The sequence below is a fragment of the Herpailurus yagouaroundi genome, unplaced genomic scaffold, assembly GCF_014898765.1.
Source record: "Herpailurus yagouaroundi ecotype Mexico unplaced genomic scaffold, PumYag 140, whole genome shotgun sequence".
NCBI classification, from domain to species: Eukaryota; Metazoa; Chordata; class Mammalia; order Carnivora; family Felidae; genus Herpailurus; species Herpailurus yagouaroundi.
Genome location: NW_024412395.1, coordinates 86,422,836 through 86,437,349, shown reverse-complemented (window position 1 = coordinate 86,437,349; position 14,514 = coordinate 86,422,836). Strand labels below are relative to the sequence as shown.

The window sequence follows — 14,514 nt, the reverse complement described above, 5'->3', positions numbered from 1 at the left end:
CTATGGAGTCCTGCTTTTCTTTTAATCTGTTAAGACTTCCTAAGCAATAATGGCACTTCGCCAAACATAATGACAGATGTTTTCATGATGGGAAACTATAAGAGGAGTAAAGGATATCATCACCAGCCTTCTTTTAAAGACTAGCCTATGTAGGCTCAAGGTTCGATTCGACCGGGCAAAAGCCATTTATGCTTAGTCTTAGAAGGACAATTTTGCAGCTACAATGATAAATAAATAGTTATTGTAACACCCCAAGTTATCCTTCTAGGTTATCCCCGCCATCTTTTATATATAGTCCAAGCCTTAGCTAATGAGGAAAGTTGTTCTCAGCACCTAGACCCTTACTTTAGCTTCAAAAACAAACGAACAAACCGGCCACCCTCACCTGTTACGTGCCTTATCCTTCTAACAGCAGCCTATTCCATGTTCAGTACTTCATTCCTCCCTGAGGTTTTCAGTCCAAACAGAATTCACTGTCTCTTTGCTGTATATGCTTTCTAGAAGAATTTCAGGATTTCTACCAAAACCACATACACATGGGGGAACTCAGCCCCGTATCATTTTAATAGGAAGTAAAGAATTATGACTATACATGGAAAATGATACTAAATGGAAAACAAGGAATTGAAACTTCCTGGAGAAGTTTGTTTGATGGCATGTATATTTCCTTTTGGTATGTTTATTTTCCAGGGGTGAGGTTCAAGCCCAAGTTGCATGTTGTTATCTACTGCACTACGTTGGCCGTAGATAAAGCCAGATTTGAATCCAGCAGCCAAGACAGAGAGGGGAAACAAGATAAGTTCCATGACTAACAGAGTCCGTAACACAAATCGATTAATTACTCAAGGCTAACCTAACTGTTCCCAGTATCAAAACCTAAAAGAAAATTTTCATGGGGGTCCTAGTAAAGAGAGTACTGAGCAAACAACATCCTTAGTATCATCCTGCAGTAATTAAATATGGTTCTTGGATGTTTCTTACAAAGCTGCACAATGAAATTGATGGCTTCAGATCAAAATTCAGCTAAAGTGCCCCATTCTTTGAGATCCTAATGAAATGGCCGAAGTGTCATCTCACGTGGAGTGGGATACTTGTGTACCCACTTTCTCCAACACATATATCCTCAAAGTCTCTTGGAATTCTGGAAAGGGAATGGGTTGTTTATGCTTTTCCCAGTAACCCTCCACTCTGAACTCCTGCCTTGTCATTGGGTGGACCATTTTGTTCTCCCCCACATGACCAGCCCCATGCATCTCACTGACTCAGATGGGAGACAGTTTCTTTCTCTTGAGTTCCTGAACTATCTCTCATATAAAGCCTTCATGGGTGCAGACAGCTTTATTATACAGGTTGTGGGAGGAGAGATACATGTTTAGATCACAGCAGCACAACAATACAAATTTAAGATTAGATGACCTTGCTCTAAACAGTCTGCAAGTTCCAACCTGCTACCGGATGGCCTGGTCTTCTTTCTCATTCTTGTTCCTCTCTCCTCTATTCTGAGCTGTACCCACATGGCTGTTCATTCTTTATAGCTTCCTTCCATCCTATGCCCTCAAGGGCTCCATATCTCCATATCTATGAACAGAGCAAGCATCTAATTTGTTGCTTAACCTGAGTCATTTTTGAGAATGAAAGGGTATTCTATTAAGGATTACACTGGGGCAAGAGGCATGAACCAGGAGTATTCCAGGCAAACTGGGGCACAAGGTTAGGCTATTTATAAACGTTTTTTCCCTGGAAAATAGTCAGATTCTTGAATTATTTGGTATCAATTATTCCTAACTCTCAGTTTTTCAACCTTTAAACTCCCAACGATAGTATTAGCTTACTGGAAACATCAGCCAGAATTCTGTTTGTCAGTAATAATAACATCAGGCATAAATTAGAAAGCCAAAAGCTTCTTGGAGTGCTGGATTTCACATTATTTGCTTGGTAGACATAAAATCACAGACTGCAGACATGGAAATTATCCTGAAATACCTGAACTGAAAGCATGTAAAATTAGAGATCCTGGACGTCACTGATCAAGCTTTTCTTCGTGAAAATTATATTTCCATCCCTGGGGAACAGGCAAAGAGAACGGTATCCTCCCTCTAATCCCAGCACTAAAAAAAAAAAAGCCAACAGAGGGGGGTAATGGTGGTGGGAGAGGGATAACGCTCAAACTAGTCCCTCACTTATGCTTCCTCCTCTCTCTCCTCTCTTGAAAGTGCACACTGGAGCCTCAGAGAGGTGAAAGGGTCTGAGATGAAAGCAGGCTCCAAGAGTGGAATGCAAGAAGGGATACCCTACAGGATCCCACTTACCTTTTCCCCAGGATGATGAAAACACAATTCAAGATAACCCCAGCGTCAGCCTCTATACCCTATACACACCAGTATTTCACATAGGTCCTAGTTTGTAATAAGCCCAGGTTTTAGATCTTTTTTTTTTTTTTTATGGAATGCTTCAAGAATTTTCACATCATCCTTGTGCAGGACCATGCTAATCTTCTCTATATTGGTCCAATTTTAGTATGCATGCTGCCAAAGTAAGCACCAGAATCTAAATCTTTTTATTCCTCTTCCTCTTTTCTCTCCCTTTTAATCTATAGCATCTTCTGGCCAATCTAACCTTATAGAAGACCCACCAAGCAAAGCAACTGAGGTCATTCCATAAAGAAGTGCCAAGAACTGCCATACTGATGGATACCCTCAAAGAGTGCTCCTCCTTGTGGGTTCTCTCTCCAATGATCCTTCCTCGCTGCCACAGGGTTAGGTCCTGATGTTAGTTTTGTCCTGTTCCTTCTCCTCCAGACTTTAGGGGTTCTTCTTTGTGGGTTTATTAAAGCTAAAGTGACAATCACAGCCACCCGAGCAAGAAGAAATGTATTATGTTTAACACGAAAGCCAATTTGATCCAAATGGAATGCCATAGGAGTTAAGCAGAGGTGGGTCATTGGTTGCCCCCTGTCTTCTTGTCATTTATTGAACAGTCCTCAAAGACAGGCGGAGAAAGAGAACCAGAGGCTGGGGCTGTGATGGTGATGATTTGTCTCTCTCCCAGCCTCCTTGTTTGGGATAGTTTGGTCTATGTAGCTGCCAACCGGTTGACCTTTTCTCATTTAACCAAGCCTGTATGTGATACAAATGCTACATGAATTATCAGGAAGCAGGAGGGTGGGCTTAAGATCAACTGCTGGCTGGACCTCGGACACTAGCAATACTCTGAAATTGGCCACTGCTGTTGTGACAGTAACTTGGCATCTCAGGAAACACAAAAATTAGACAGAATGACCAAGGAACAGAGGGTTTAGGGGACAACACAACATTCCTGTTTTCTCTCTTTTGCTTACTCATCTCCCCTGTTATAAAGGCCCATTAAATAGATCAAATGCAGAGTGCTTGTGTCATCCTACACATTGAAAGTTGCAAATACTGAACTCTGATGGGAGCCCATATGCCTGTTGTGCTGAGCATTCAAAATAGGTCTCATGGACTATCGCAACAATGGGTTTCAGACTAGGGAATAACATTCATATCCTCCAGGCATTTAATGAGTTGCCTTTATGTGCCTGTCTGTTTTGCCGATCAGTGAGAATACAAAAATAAAGGTGGAATAGTCCAGAAATGAGCTCTCCTCAGTTATTTCGAGGAACTGATGTCTAAACAACATAATTAGAGAAGCGATCATCACCATCACAGTGGTATGAGCAAGATGCTTGGTAGAACCAAGTAGGCAGCACTGAATCCAGCCTGAAAGATTAGGAAAGGTTCAAGAAAATCTTCATAGAGGAATTGATACCTGAGTTGAACCTTTAAAAAAAGGGGTAAGATTTCTCTGGGTGAAAAACGTAGAACCGGTGTCTCAGTGGGAAGGATCGCTACATTAAAAAACAAAAGAAGTATATAGGACAAACTTCCAGCTGTGAGATGAATAAGTTCTGGATATCTAATGTACAGCATAGTGATTATAGTTAATAATACCGTATTGTAAACTTGAGAGTTGCTAAGAGAGAAGATCTGAAATGTTCTCACCACAAAAAAAATTATGGGATGTGACACAGGTATTAGCTAACACTATGGTGGTAAGCATCTTGTCATATACAAATGTATCAAATCAGTATGTTGCACACATTAAACTTATATAATGTAATATTTCAATTATATCTCAGTAAAACTAGGGGATAAATGAGAAATGTGAAAATAACATTGTGCATTTGGGAAACTACAAGTGATTCAGAGATCCAGACAGACAGAGGATCTCGGGTCAGGTATGCCACGCTAAGGAACTGGTACTTGATTCTGGCTCAGGTCATGATCCCAGGGCTGTGGGATTGACCTCCATGTCCGGCCCTGTGCTGAGTGTGGAGCCTGCTTGAGATTCTCTCTCTCCCCCAACCTGCTCTTCTCCCCTGCTTGTGCACGCTCTCTCTCTCTCTAAAAAATATTTTAAAATAAAAAAATGCCATAGACTGGATGACCTCAGCAAACATTTCTTTCTCATAGTTCTGGAGACTGGGGAGTCTAAGGTCAGAATGCCAATAGATCTAGTGTCCAGTGAGAGCCAGCTTCCTTGTCCGAGGAGAGGAAGCAAGCTCTTTCCTGGCTCTTCTTATAAGGACACTAATTCCAACATGATATCTTCATCCTCATGACCTAGTTATCTCCCAAGGCCCCATCTCCAGACATCATCACACTGGGGATTAGGGTTTCAACATAATGAATTTGGAGGGGACACGAACATTTGGTCCACAGCAAGAACATGACTTGATGCATTTTGCTTCTTTTTGCTTTATCTTATTTAAAAAAAAAAATTTGGGGGGGCGCCTGGGTGGCTCAGTCGGTTAAGCGGCCGACTTCGGCTCAGGTCATGATCTCGCGGTCCGTGGGTTCGAGCCCCGCGTCGGGCTCTGTGCTGACCGCTCAGAGCCTGGAGCCTGTTTCAGATTCTGTGTCTCCCTCTCTCTGACCCTCCCCTGTTCATGCTCTGTCTCTCCCTGTCTCAAAAATAAAAATAAAATGTTAAAAAAATTTTTTTTTAAATTTTTTTTTATTTTAGAGAGGAAGAGAGCACAAGCAGGGGAGAGGGTGACAGAGACAGAGACAGAGAGAGAATCCCAAGCAGGCTCCACACTCAGCATGGAGCCCAACTCAAAACTTGGTCCCATGACTCTGAGATCATGACCTGAGCTGAAATCAAGAGTCAGATGCTCAACCAACTGAGCCACCCAGGCACTCCTATGTGTTTTGCTTCTGATCACCGTGGCATCCTGACAGAATGTAGTTTGGAAGAAGGCAAGGCTGGACAGAGTCAGGAGACTGCGGAGTCTAGTTTAGATATCGTGAGAGTCCAAGAAAGGCAACTGCAGTGATGGCGTTAGGGGGGTGTTGGAGGAGTGGGTAAAGGAAGGGAAGGCAGGGGCCCCAGAGAGAAAGAGAAAGATCTGAAAAAAACAAGACTGAAGTTTAGTACTATGCATTTTCTGACCCTTTCACCTCTTTTCCTGCCTAGTCAGCTTTATCTAGTCAGCTATATCATACTGGTATTTCTGTTTGGTTCTCTTTTTATGTGCATATAAAACTTTGTAGAACAAAGCAGAGAGCTCTTCTGCCTACGTGTTTAAGGAAAATGATGCGTAAGTGTTAATAAAACATTAGCTGGAGGTGGCTAAAACATGTTTTCTTTACAAAAAAAAAAAAAAAAAGAGTAAACCAGAGTAGTATTTTTTAAAGTTTGATGCAAGAATGATCTGGTGTGGGTTAGAAATACAGATTCCTGGAGTCTTTTCCACGTCTAATCATGCAAAATCTCAGGAGAGGAGAGGACCTGACAATTTGCAGTTTTAACAAGCACAGGTGATTCTTATGCTCACTGGAGTTCGAAAGCCACCAAATGAAAGCCACTAGATGATTTCTAAAGTGCCCCCCTCCATATATATATATATATATATATATATATATATATATACACATGTATATACACGTATATATGCAAAATGGATTCATAGCCAAGAAATTTTTCAGGCATCTTTGAGAGGATTGCGTATGTTTGAGAGATTAATAGGCTGAAGTCAGTATTGTCACACTATTACTAACAGGAGACATGTACTTAATGCTCATTTGTGCCAAGTGGGTGCCAAACACATTGCACACATAATCCCATGTATTCATGTCAGTGTCCCTCAGCCAAAGACCCCCAGAATACCTGTCACAAAACAAGTTGGTTTTATTACTTGTCACAGCAAGGGAAAACACACACCATGGGAAAGCACGGGGGGGGGGGGGTGGTCTCAGCAAAGGATGTTATTATGGGATCCGTACTTTGGTTGGGTGATTTGGGGAAGGGTCTGAAGAAGCAGGGGTTCAGTCTAAACTGGATGTTGTCAGAAAGTGGAGGTAATGTTATGATTCGACATCTCAATAAATCTACTCACGGGGAGGGTAGCCTAGAAGAAGGATGAAGCTACAGTTAATTGTGGTGGCTGAGAGGGGTGGTGTTTGGTACTGTGTGGGTGACACGGTGACTTTGCTTTCGCGTGTGCTTAACATTGTGAAGTGACCTTATTTTGTCTCACTGCATCCTGATCTCAGGGGAACCCTGCCGGCAGCTGGTATTCTGTGAGGCAGCTCTCAAGTGAGAGGGAGAGAGACAGAGGGAGAGCGAGGGGGACGGGAGAGCGAGAGCGGGGAGGGGGGTCTCTCTCGTTCCCCTCTCTCTCTCTTCCTCTCGAGAGACTCTCTCTCTCTCTCTCTCTCTCTCTCTCTCCCGTCTAACAGAGGAAAAACATGCCCTAGCTCTGAATGCCAGGACAGCTTCTGTAGGCAAATACCACTATCGTTTTCTTCTTCCTTTCTTTTTCAACTTACTATATCCCATGAGATAAGTACCATGAAATAACTCAGGTTCTGAGAGGTCACGTGGCTTGCCAAGTTCATGTGGCTCCTCAGTGGACATTCTGAGCGTGCAAAGCTTTACTGCCTCCCCGGGCCCAACAAAGGGAAGTATGCCAAAAAACAATATACTTCTCGGGCTTGGGCCCAGAGCCCCCAGAAACAAACCTTTCCTTTGGTTCTTATGACAAGTTGACTTGCAGGGGCTGATTTCTCGTACGTGAAGTACGCCCACCAAAGGAGTAGTAGCTATGTCTAAAAGCATCAGATCACCACAGTCAAAACTAGCAAAGATCAGAAACCAAACCTGTGTCCTGCACCAGACTGGCTAATCGTATAAAGGAAAAAAAATGTTAAGTCACAGTGGCCTCTGTCATCAAGGAAAATTAGGCCATGTTTGTGGCATTCCACGTCACAGCCCCTGGAAGTGGGGGGGCACTGCTATAAAGGCATAGATTTTCCCGTAGAAATTACACGGGGCATAACTGAATCATATCCGTAGCGACATGAATTTCAGGTCAAAAGTTCAGACTGAGGTGCTGATAAATTTAGAAAATACTAAGAATCCACATAAAAGCAACTCTAGGGACTCAACCAGGACGCATTCAGAACAGCGTTAGAATATACCAGAGAATGAGGGCAAACTCTACAGGCATTTCCACTGAATGCAGCGTGTAAAAGGGATCCATAAAATCCCCTTACTCACCCCCGGGGGCCCCTTTTGTGTTGTTCTTGCCAACGCAGCAGCAGCCTGGCTATATAGACCCGCGGCGCTGCCGGCCCAGCGCACTGAGCTCGCACAAACGTGTCAACCAGCCATGGGGAAGGTGAGCAGGATACAAGTTAAAGAAAAAGAGACATCAAGAGAGAGAAAATGCCTCTGTACCAGATCTGTTGGGAGCAACTGATTTAATTCAGAATTATTCTTCCTTTGCAGATCACCTTCTACGAGGACCGGGGCTTCCAGGGCCGCTGCTACGAGTGCAGCAGCGACTGCCCCAACCTGCAGCCCTATTTCAGCCGCTGCAACTCCATCCGCGTGGACAGCGGCTGCTGGATGCTCTACGAGCAGCCCAACTACTCGGGCCGCCAGTACTTCCTGCGGCGCGGGGACTACCCGGACTACCAGCAGTGGATGGGCCTCAGCGACACGGTCCGCTCCTGCTGTCTCATCCCCCAGGTGAGTCCGACCTCATTTCCATCATGCTGCCTGAGTGTCCTCACTGGATTACTGGGGGGTTAACGTGAGGCAGGTTTTCTTTTAAAGACACGGAAGGGTAGAGTGGGCTTTAGTTGCTGCCTAAGCCCAGAGAGATAAATGCACAGAAACAGCAGAGAATATAAGAAGAATGCACTCATGGGAAGAGTCGGTCTTAGTTTTAATTTTTGCTACCATTACGTCAATTACAAAGTTTTGTTACCATTATGTAACAAATGTAATATACAGAGATAGAGACCGAAACTTGCGAATGAGGAGCTGGTCGGAGGTAAGAAGGTAGTATTTCAAACAAATTAATTAAAATTTTTTTAAATTGTAATTTTAATTAGTAATAAAGAACTGATGATGAATGAATTAGATAGGTTCCACCACAGACTTGTAAAAATGGAAACTCTATTGTTAATACAGGCTATTCTAAGTTTGTGTCCAACTTTGGAGAAGGGAATTGCCCTTGATTTGGAAAAGCGGTTGAATTCTGGTTCCAAGTGACTAATTAAACCAATTTTCACTGAAGTATGTAATTTTAAAAGTCCACCTTTATTTGTACACTTATATGTATATAAGTTGGGGAGATGATACTCATATTAAAATAATACTAGTTAAAATACTTTGAATTTTTCCCCAAAATATACATTTGACTTATCACCTAGGAATCAATGGAAATTAGGGAATTAGGAGTCTAGATATTTGAATTCTTAATGCATTCTAACCCAGACTTAGAACCTCTTAAAATTTATATTTCCCAGATATGAAATAAAAATTGAATATGCAAATATTTGTTAAATGCTGGTAGAACACAGAGCTATCCACAGTATATGATATGCAGCAATCTCAGAGTCTCAGTTTTGACACTGGTAGTCCCATCCCCCAACCTACCAAATTCATCTGTTGTTTGGTTGCTTCTTCTGCTCCTTGTCTTTGTGGACCAAGCAGACGAGCTCTCACAGGCTGCGACTGTATGAGAGAGAGGACCACAAAGGCCTCATGATGGAGCTGAGCGAGGATTGCTCCTGCATCCAGGACCGCTTCCACCTGAGTGAGGTCCGCTCCCTCCACGTGCTGGAGGGCTGCTGGGTCCTCTATGAGATGCCCAACTACCAGGGGCGGCAATACCTGCTGAGGCCCCAAGAATACAGGCGGTACCACGACTGGGGGGCCGTGGATGCTAAGGCAGGCTCATTGAGGAGGGTGGTGGATTTATACTAAAATAGGTTCACACTACCATTTTCTCAGTTTGGAACCTAATAAAGTATTTAGTCTGTATTGTTGGCAACTGCTGACTTCTGTTTTTCTTTCATTGTGTGCCAATTAATTTACCTCTAAAGGCTCCCTGTGAAAGGTTGAGGTGTGACTAGGTGGGGAGGGCTCAGTTCTAGAAGCACTTCAAGGTAGAATGAGCCTGGAACAGGCTCCCAAGTGGGGGTGGAGGGATGAGGTAGCCTGTCTAAGATGGAAAGGGAAGTCAAGGTAGAAAAATGGGAGAGGGTGACTGGTGAGGAGGGAGGTGTTCAGGTGAGGGTCTTGAGGAACAGCATTCTAGGAGTTTCCTTCTGACCCAGCAGGTGAGTGGAAGCCATAGGAGGTCCCAGATGAGCAGTAAAGAGAAGCCCATTTGGCAAAAAGCCTGCTTAGGCTACATAAGGAATTGTAGTATTGTTTACTTTTCAGCACAGTATTACATGACTAATGTCAAAGCTGCCAGTGGACATTGCCATACTTTTGGGTGGGTCATAGATCCCCCTTCCTTTTCTAAAATGGCTCCAGCCCCCGGTGCACCTCTTGGCCAGTATATCCCCTGGGCCAAACCCTACCTGAAGTGCAGCTAATGCAGAGCAATTAATGAGATATATGTAAATATTTTAAATAGACTTTGATTGAAGTAAAACCTGCTTGCTCACAAGTAAAGCCTTGCATGTTGAAAAAAATTGAAAATCTTTCCATTAGTAGAGAATTAATTTATTTTTAAAATTTTTCCTCTGAAGAAAAGCCTCCTATAATCCTACTACTTTACAAACTCTATAAAGAAAGAAGTAGAGAGGATCCTTCTGATCCCACTCTTTATTTCCTAGCGCTTTTTTTTTTTTTAATGTTTATTTTATTTTTGAGAGAGACAGAGACAGAATGAGAGTGGGTTAGGGGCAGAGAGACAGGGAGACACAGAATCTGAAGCAGGCTCCAGGCTCTGAGCTGTCAGCACAGAGCCCGACGTGGGGCTCAAACTCATGAGTTGTGAGATCATGACCTGAGCCGAAGTTGGACACTCAACCGACTGAGCCACCCAGGCGCCCCTATTCCCCAACCCTGCTTTACACTTGATGGGCACCCTTCTTGAATTTTTTCCCTGTTTATATTGACATCTCATGAAATGCATGCTTTTTTATTTACTTACTTGCACATATTAGTCTGCAGCTTGCTTTTACCATGAAAAATGATACGGACATAGATCTAGATACGTATCTTATTCTATTTAATGGCTGCAGTGCGTTCCGTTATTTGAAGACCCCCTAGATTATTTTACCATTTACCCATTGGTGACTGGGCTTGTCCAAGTTTCCTTTTACAAACAAGGCTGCAAAGAATATCATTGTACATGTACCTTTATCTACACATGCCATAACTTTTGGAGGATAGAGACCTAGAAGTGAGACCACCCAATCAAAGCACAAGTTACTTTTAATTTTATTAGACTCTGCCCAATTACTGGCCACCCAAAGATCCTAACTTTTTTGAGTTAGTATCTTCACCGTTTTCTAAGCACCTACCATAGGCCTGTCATATGTTAGTACTGGGGATGAAACAACCCAAACAAATGAAAGGCATTGTCCCTACCACCACAGAGTTCTACCCAGAAATACGAGATGCTTACGTTAAACATAAGTATGTAATTACTTTTTAAAGTCAAGTAGTTTTCAGGTACTAAATAATACATATATAATCACTTTTGTTTATCAAGTACTTTTATTTAGTACTTTAAAGTCATCCCGAGACAAATTTCTAGGGAAAATAAATGGAGTAATATTTATTTACATATTTCTTATGATACCAAATGGCTCAAATCATGATATCAAATCAAATGATTCTCAGTAGCTTAGGTTTCCCAGACCAGTTTTCTTTAAATAGAGACCAACATAAGATTGCCAATTTTTGTTTTGCCAAGCAAGGACACTTAAAATTTAAACAAGACGGCAAAATTGTAAAACTAAGCACCATCTCTTCGTACATCATTTTACAAAAGAAGAGACATTTACAAAGGGACACTTTAATACCCCAAGATACACAAGCTCCTAGTAAACTATGGCTCCGACCAAGGAAGAATGCTTGGGATTTTGCTCTGATGTATAGTGTTTTCATCTGGCAAAAACTGAACAGAGTTTGAAAACTCTTGTTTGAGGCTGCAGCTCAATGCCCTCAGGGGCCTGAGAAATGATGTAAATAAATAAAACAACTTCCTATAGACAACAAGGAGTGATGACGAGTATGGGGAGCTATGGGTTGTGCGAACCAACCTGAAGCATCATGAAAAACATCTAAACATTGTGCCAGCCAAATAAAACACATCCCAGTTCCCACAGCCCTCGGGGCTGCCAATGCTCATTTCCACGCTGGTGTGAAAGCTGGAGACAGCCACCACCAATGGCTAACACAGGACTTCCCATCACACCCAATACCGCCATGAAATGCCCACAGAACCCAACCGTAGAGCCTGGGAAAGTGAGAAGACAAAACCCCAACAATGACTGCAGTTCAATTTTCTGTCCATCCTAGTGGAATGAGACTTAGATTCATGAAATATTTCAACAATAGAAAATAAGGAAAGGGGTACTTCTCATACACTTCATTCTGTAGACTGATATTTACAGCAGCTACAAAAATCTTTGACTCTGCGTGCAGTAAAATTTAACCTGAACTCGTCTCTTTTGCCTTCACTTTTGTTTGAAACCACCTGAATATTTCGGGAGTGACAAAGGGCTACTTCCCAGACTAGAGCTCAGGACTGAGGGTGCCTGATCCTTATCTCTTATTCTCCCTCCAAAGACAGTCCCCATCAGTCATTCCAGGAAACTTGTACAGACCTCTGCTTCAGTGCCACAGGCGTGAGGATTCTCAAGTCTTAGCTTATGTTCACTTAGCACACTAAGTGCAATTTGAGGCTTTGGTCTGACACACATTTGTCAATCCAGGAATTCTCTGTAGAGCATTAAAATCAAGGCACATTTGGCCCGAGCCAATCACTTTTCAGCTCTGTGAAAACTGTGAGTTGGTTTTTTCTTTCTTTTTCCTTGTTTCCCCAGGCTGAAATAAAGCCTTTTCTCTTCCTAGTCAATGAAAATACCAAACCCAACTCCCTTGTTTGGTCCTCTACATGTAGCATAAATTTGTAATTGTATTGGTGGTCCCCACAGCCCACTCCCACCATGCTCCTCTGGGTGTTCCCTGGGGCTCTGCATTTGGTTCTTTCTCATGTTTGACTATTTTTACCTCTCAACACTCTCCCCGCAGAAACAACTCTGAGCAAAACGACAATTTTAACCTTTTTATTTTGTTAATGATTAATTTTTAAATTATTAATTAAAATGATGATTTTTTATTCTGCTTATTTTTCCACTCTGTAAACAGAAGTAATTTTGCAAACATATGCCTTTATCTAGTGGTTAACAAGAGCGGAAATCATCATATTGTACGTTAGTTGGTGTTTATTCACAAATACAGACTTACAAAGACTTATGACCCAAAGTCAAGACAAAGTATTTCCATGAGACAACACAGGACTGTGAATAATTCTTTGGACATGAAAGAGGCCAAAGGCATAGGTCATCTTCCACTCCAGTGCTCTTTCCAGCCCATCAAACTATTCTCTTCCAGGCTAATAAATACTTTCTAAAGTCTTCCTAGAGTCTCAGCTTCCAGATTTATTCCTTCCTCTCCCCACACCATTTTAGCTATAACTTCTCTTTGTGTTCACGCAGTTAATCTCCTTTGAGTCAAAAGCTTTGCGTACTCTTGTTCCCCAGAGATAAAGGGGTATCGGGATTGCTACCAGAAATGGGTTTTCTAGGAATTGGGTTTTATTGTATAATAACCTGAGAGGCCATCGATTTTTGTGTTTTCACTTTTTCTTATTTCCTCCAACTTAGGAATTTCCCTTTTCATTCTTCTTTCTGAGATGAAGCCTCTTAACAGTGTTCTCCCTTTTGAATTACAATTGGCCACGCTGAAACATCTAATCCTCAGTCTACCTCCAGACAGGACTGTAACGAATTCCGACCAGCCACCTCAGATATGTGCTTGCTGGTGTGTTCTTATTGTCGTTGCTATTGTTTGGCATACCTGCAAGTCCGAAGCTTTGTAAATTCCCTTGATAAAACATTCCAGTAACTTACACCCTTCAATAAGAAAATTCTCTTGGGGCGCCTGGGTGGCGCAGTCGGTTAAGTGTCCGACTTCAGCCAGGTCACGATCTCGCGGTCCGTGAGTTCGAGCCCCGCGTCAGGCTCTGGGCTGATGGCTCAGAGCCTGGAGCCTGTTTCCGATTCTGTGTCTCCCTCTCTCTCTGCCCCTCCCCCGTTCATGATCTGTCTCTCTCTGTCCCAAAAATAAATAAAACGTTGGAAAAAAAAAAAAAAGAAAATTCTCTTAAAAGCTACTTTGGAATTTTCAACATTTAGCTAAGGTCATCCTCTTCCTATTCACAATTAGTACAATATCGTGGTACATACGTCATATGATAGTTCTCGCAGATTAATTTTATATTGACCATATTAAGACTCTGCTTTTTTTTTTCCTCCTTCAGTTACATTTTGTTGTTTTTCCCCAACCTATACAAGTAGAAGGATCGACTATATACGAAATGGCTGAAGCTCTGCTTCTATTATTAAATAAACAATGTTCCAAATTACTTTTTTTTTTTTTCAAACGGTGTCAATAGCATCAGACAGTGATAGCAACCCGAATACTCCAGAGAGAATGGGACCAAAACCCACAATGAGCCGGTGGACTTTGACAGCAAAGAGAAAAAAGAGCACAATGAGCCCCTCCTCACCCCGCGGGCCCCTTTTGTGTTGTTCTTGCCAACGCAGCAGCCCTCGTGCTATATAGACCCACGCGCGGCGGCCCATCACTGACCTCCATCCACCAGCCATGGGGAAGGTGAGCCCAGCGCAGCCGCAGGCCGGGAGGGGCCCCCGCGCCCCGGGGCTGGGGGCCAGGCCTCTGAGCCTTTCCTCCCCTTGCCTTGCAGATCACCTTCTACGAGGACCGGGGCTTCCAGGGCCACCACTACGAGTGCAGCAGTGACCACTCCAACCTGCAGCCCTATTTCAGCCGCTGCAACTCGGTGCGCGTGGACAGCGGCTGCTGGATGCTCTATGAGCAGCCCAACTACTTGGGCTGCCAGTACTTCCTGCGGCGCGGGGACTACCC

The 14,514-nt window shown here is 43.0% G+C and overlaps 1 protein-coding gene, 1 non-coding gene and 1 pseudogene across 2 annotated transcripts; 2 read left to right on the top strand and 1 right to left on the bottom strand.

Moving 5' to 3' along the window:
* Positions 1 to 2,435: 2,435 nt before the first annotated feature.
* LOC121031139 (U6 spliceosomal RNA) lies at positions 2,436 to 2,541 on the bottom strand. Its single transcript, XR_005790573.1, has one exon. It is a non-coding gene; the product is annotated as a U6 spliceosomal RNA (small nuclear RNA).
* A 5,031-nt stretch (positions 2,542 to 7,572) lies between these two features.
* On the top strand, positions 7,573 to 9,367 carry LOC121030985 (gamma-crystallin C). The gene is made up of 3 exons (XM_040476037.1): positions 7,573 to 7,702; positions 7,813 to 8,055; positions 9,028 to 9,367. Exons 1-3 carry the CDS (start codon positions 7,694 to 7,696, stop codon positions 9,298 to 9,300), a joined length of 525 nt encoding a protein of 174 aa, XP_040331971.1. The 5' UTR covers positions 7,573 to 7,693; the 3' UTR covers positions 9,301 to 9,367.
* A 4,814-nt stretch (positions 9,368 to 14,181) lies between these two features.
* LOC121030986 (gamma-crystallin F-like) overlaps positions 14,182 to 14,514 on the top strand; it is a 2,437-nt pseudogene continuing 2,104 nt past the window's right edge.

Coding starts and splice junctions, on each gene's coding strand:
- LOC121030985 (XM_040476037.1), top strand. Junction 8,056..9,027: donor CCTGCTGTCTCATCCCCCAG/GTGAGTCCGACC, acceptor TGGACCAAGCAG/ACGAGCTCTCACAGGCTGCG.